Source organism: Brachyistius frenatus, unplaced genomic scaffold (genome assembly GCF_029030835.1).
Source record: "Brachyistius frenatus isolate BFR_SWC_R1_liver_20210118 unplaced genomic scaffold, ASM2903083v1 Contig_913, whole genome shotgun sequence".
Lineage (NCBI taxonomy): Eukaryota > Metazoa > Chordata > Actinopteri > Embiotocidae > Brachyistius > Brachyistius frenatus.
This window is the reverse complement of record NW_027211512.1, coordinates 1-5158: the sequence shown is the minus strand read 5'-3', so window position 1 is coordinate 5158 and position 5158 is coordinate 1. Positions and strand designations below refer to the sequence as shown.

Below are 5158 nucleotides of genomic sequence, written 5' to 3'. Positions count from 1 at the left end.
CCGGGATGACACTTACACTCCACAGTGAGGCGAGCGCTGCACTGCAGCTGACCCACCACCGCCGTGTACTCGCCCTCTTTGCTGGGTTCCACATCCTGGACAATCAGCTTGTGGTTCTTCATCTCAGAGAGCATCCTGTAGTGCTCGTTGGGCTTCAGCTCCTTGTTGTTGAACATCCATTTGACTGGAATGTCGTCCTCCGAGATGCCAACTTCAAATACAGCCGTTGCTCCCAACAGTGACGTCACATCCTTTGGCTTCTTTAGGATCTTGATGGCTGTGGGAAAATAATACCAGTCTGAAAATGTTTTTTGGACTCGCCAGGTCTAAAACTGAAAAGGTGTGTTGTTTTATTTGGTGACTTACTTTCCACATTCAGCCTGGCATTTGCAGACAGTTTTCCTAGTTTGAAGGAGTAAACAGACTCATCATGAGTGGTGCAGTTATTGATCTTCAACGTGTGGACTGTGCCCTCGATACTGATTTCGTATTTATCGCTGGGCTGGATCTCGATGCCGTTCTTGATCCACTGTGCTCCCCTGACGTTTTCGTGGGTCAGCTCAAGGCCGAACAGAGCTTCCTGAGTCTGGACCACGTTCAGGTTCTTCAGGGTCTTCTTGATCTTCACGGCTGAGGAGACAAATGTTATCATGGTTCGTTGATTTGCGTTACTTAGTGGGAACAATGGATGAGAACTTAAGAACTGGACAAATAATTCTGTATTATTAAGGACATAATATTCCTTCTAACACCAAAAGGCTGTGTAGAGCATTTGTGAGGACCTACCCTCCACTTTCAGCGTGGCGGAGGTCTTCGAGGTGGCAACCTGGTAGGTGTACTCTCCAATGTCGGTCGCTTTGGTGATGACGATGACGAGGCGTCTCACAGCAGCGTTCACCTCACTCAGCACGTTCTCGCTGAAGTCGACGGTCTGGCCGTCTTTCAGCCACTTTCCCTCTGCGGAAGGATTGGCTACTTCGCACTCCAGCACCGCGGTCTGGGAGTCGGCTACAACCAGGTCGTGCAGAGGCCTCTTGATGGCACCGCCTGGTGGGAGAAGACAGCCAGTCAACGTTGGGCGGTAGAAACCTGCTCTGGGACGGCTGAGCTTGTTCGAATTGAATTCAAACAATGAGTGCGGCGTACCTGTTACGGTGAGTGAAGCGCTGCACATCTTCTCACCGGCGGCGAACATGTACTCCCCTTCTTCATCCTTCATAGCGTTCATGACCGTCAGGGTGTGGTGCTTGTTTTTGGATTCCATCTTGTGCTTGGCACCAGCTTTGAGCGGCTGCCTCTTGAAGGTCCAGAAGGCGTCGATGCCCGGATGAGACACCTCCACTTCGAAGGTGACGTTCTCGGACTCGGAGCACTCTTTGTCCTTTATCGGCTTCACAATCTGGACCGCTGTGGAGATGGGACAAAGGTTGATTATAAACCCGATGCTCAGTAACCACTGATCGACTGGCTTCCTTTCATATTTACATCGCTCCACATTAACGATGAAAAAGATTTATATTTTGGGTCACGTATGAATATCACTCTACTTCATAGAACATATAATAATCAAAGTATCCCGCAGATGGAGCTGTATCCTCAGTCCTGTTCAGATTGGACGAAGCAGTTGAGTCAGTTTTGATTCATATTCTGTGTAAATACTGCACAGTGATTGGTTGGTTCTTTACTGAAAATCAGACCTCTCATATTTGAGGCTTCTGTGAACATTTCGCTCTGTTTAATAACTGATTCTTGGTTTACTATCATTTTTATTGGTGTACCATAAAACCAAAATGTTCCCTTAAAACTACAAGAGTAAGAATCCTGCAAACAAATTATGGTCTTCATGTTTAGACTTAAATATTTAATGTGTAACTTACGCTGAATGGTGAATTTGCAGCTGGTGTCAGCCCGGCCGACCACCAGTTTGTAGCGTCCTTCATCGGAGGCGTAGGTCCTGGTGAAAACCAGGCGCTGCTTGGCTCCCTTTGCCACTGCCTGGACTCGGTCACTGGGTGTCAGCAGGTTGTCGTTGTGGTACCATTTGACGGAGCTGATGTCCTGAGCGGAGATCTTGGCCTCCAAGACGGCCTTGGTGCCCTCAACAGCATTCATGTCCTTGAGTGGAATCAGGATGCCGATCGCTGCAACACGAGATCAAATGTTTGGTGTGTGACATTTTATTTAGGAACAGTACGTTACTTTGAAAAAGCCTCCCAGGCGACCTACTCTGAATGTTCAGCTTTGCAGAGGTGGAGATCTCCTGAGCGGGAACCACGAAGGAGTACATCCCAAAGTCGGCCTTGCTCGTATCTTCGATCAGGAGTTTGTGGATTTGTTTGTCGATAACTATGTGCACACGGTTCGAGGCCGTGATGGGCTGGCCGTTCTTCATCCAGGATCCTTCAACGTTCTCCTGAGAAAACTTGACCTCCAGCTGAGCGATGTCGCCCTCGCAGACGGTCATGTCGGTCAAAGGCTGCATCAGGGTCACTGGGCGCACTGCAACATGAAGATGAGCAGGTTGAGCACTGCATGCAGTCAGAGGAGCGCTCCCTACAGGCTGTTTCTGTCTTCTTTAGACACCAATTTACAAAACTAATGGATGGAACCAACAACATTGTGACAGTTCAGCCACTCCTGGAGTTTTTAGCGTATTAGATGCCTTTTGGTGCAACGAGAAAACGTATGAACTGTTGATGATGTCAGTACAACTTCCAGACTCACCTTTCATCTTCAGAGAGGCGCTTGTCTTGAAGTCGGCCACTTTGAAGGTATATTTTCCCTGGTCTTCCTTCTTGACGTCCTTCACAGAGAGGGCGTGTCTTCCACGGCGAGAGGTCATGACGTATTTACCGCTGGGAGAGAGCAGCTTTTCTCCAAAGAACCAGCTGCCTTCGGCATCCTCACGAGACACGACGCATTCAAACTCTCCAGAGTACGTCTCCGGCACCTCGGTGCTCTCCAGCTGCTTTAGGATCTCCAAAGGAGCTCCTGTTGATCACAGAACACAAATGGTACATGAGCCTTTCTAGTGAAAAGGTTTTCCTTTTTCCTTACTTGGAAATATCCTTGTAATTTACAGATAAATATCAGCTAACTTCTAGAAACTGAACTACCAGCTAACAAAAACATCATCACCAAAAGTAATGCTGAAATATTCTCTTTTTCAAACACAGCCAGTTGTCAGCAAACACACCTTCAACATTAAGCTTGGCGGTCGTCCTGATGTCAGCATCGTCGATAACCACGCAGGAATATTCTGCGTCATCCCTCATTTCAATCATCAGCACAGACAGGAAGTGGACCTTTCTGTCGGCATGCATCCTGTATTTGTCCCCAGAGAAGACCTCCATGTTGTTCTTCATCCATTTGACCTTGACGAAAGGTTCGTTGGTTTCACACTCAAAGGTAGCCGTGGTGTCCTTCTCCTTCGAGTCGATGTCCTCCAGCTTCTGTGTGAAGGTGATGACTTGTTTTGCTGCAGGAATCACAACAAAACTGACGTCAAAAAAATACAGAATTCAAACTCTGTGTAATTTTTTGGAAAACCCAAAGTTACATTACCTTGCACCAGCAGGAAGGCATGGCTTGAAGTCTCTCCGGCAGTGCTGGACGCTTTGACCATGACACTAGCAGAATCCTCCGCCGTGACGTTCCTGATCACCAGCTCACACACGTGGTCCTCGGGCCAGTACCAGTTAACACGGTCCGACTTCTCCAGCTGGACACCGTTCTTGAACCACTGACACTCGGGTTCTGGTCTGCCGACGACTCGGACTCTGAATTTCACCTCATCGCCCTGCGCGACAGTCTGGCTGGTGATGCGCTCCTGGATTTTCGGGGCTTCCATGCTGGCCGAGAGCTTGACCCTTTCTGGTTTGAGAGGTTTGGCAGTAAGCTTGCGCTCCTCCTCCTTCTTCCTCTCAGCCTCCTCCTTCATCTTGGCATGGTGGAGTAGGTCCTCCTTCGTCTTCTTCAGCAGATCCTCATAGGAATCGTCTCTTTTACGAGACTTGAGCTCCACCGCTGTGATGGACTCATAATAGCCTTCCTCTGTCCTGCGTTTGAACTTGCTCCTCAGCTCCGCCGTCTCCTCCGTGGCTTTCTCATGGACGACTCTTTGGGCCTTCTTGAGCTTGACGACCTCTTTCAGCTGAGTTTCTTCTGTCGTCTGCTCAACTTTCACCACTTCAAAGTGCGTCTTTCCAGGTTCGGGTGCGGGCTCGGCTGCCTTGGCCTCAGGGGCGCGGCGCAGATGAGTTCTGAAGTCCTCTTTCTGCTGAATCTCCAGCTTCACAGTATGCTCAGCTGAGCCTAGGTTGTTGTCTGCCACCAGCCTGACCTCTCCTGAATCATAGGATTTGACATCAGTTATCTCCAGGTAGTAAATACCATCGTAACGGAGTCGGTACCTCTTGCTTTTACGGATAAGTTGACCGTTGAGGTACCAGTTAACCTTCGGTGCCGGATAACCGGTCACTCTGCAGCGGAATCGGGCGATTTCGCCTTCCAGCACTCTGGCTGGTTCGGGAAGAAGGACGATGTCCGGCTTCATTTTGTCCGTTTCCTCTTCAGCAGTGACTCCAAAGGGTCCTCCCTCGTGAGCGATGCGCTCCATCTCATCCATCCTGTACACTCCCTTCCTGCCTTCGGGGAGCTGCGTCTCCTCAACCAGGCCCTTCTCGTCCTTCACGATCAGGGTGGCCGACGTCTGGTCGACTCCGAACTTGTTGGTGGCTCTGCAGGTGATGACGCCGCTGTCTCTGGCGTAAGCGACCTCATAGTCGAGGCTGCAGTAGCCAAACTCGTTGACCATGCGCAGCCTGTTAGCCGCAGCCAGAGGTTTGCCGTCGTGCAGCCACTCCACTACCATAGTGGGGTCACCAATAGGGGTCAGTCTGCACTCGAAATGAGCCGGACCAAAGCGCTTCATGCGGACGGAGGTCAGCTTCTTCTTGAACTGAGGTTTCTGCTGCTTCTCTTTGTCGTAAAGGTCACCCTCTTCCCACTGCTCTTGACCGTATCGTAGATGAAGTGGCTCCAACTCTGGAGGGGCGATCTCTTTAGCTTTGTAGGTTCCTTTGGTGATGATGAGCTTCCTCTCTGGTTCCGGCTCAGCAAAGTCCACCTCCACATTGACCCTGCAGCGGGTGGTGTC

At 50.0% G+C, this 5158-nt stretch overlaps 1 protein-coding gene across 1 annotated transcript; it reads right to left on the bottom strand.

Annotated features, from left to right (window-relative positions):
• Positions 1–16: 16 nt before the first annotated feature.
• On the bottom strand, positions 17–5152 carry LOC138615304 (titin-like; the record flags this gene model as incomplete). The annotated part of the gene is made up of 9 exons (XM_069688847.1): positions 3565–5152; positions 3197–3478; positions 2725–2991; positions 2227–2499; positions 1878–2141; positions 1147–1407; positions 787–1047; positions 367–630; positions 17–277 (listed from the first exon to the last, which is right to left on the bottom strand). Coding segments are annotated over exons 1-9 (3502 nt in total), but the record flags the coding sequence as incomplete, so codon positions are not given.
• Between the last annotated feature and the right edge of the window lie 6 nt (positions 5153–5158).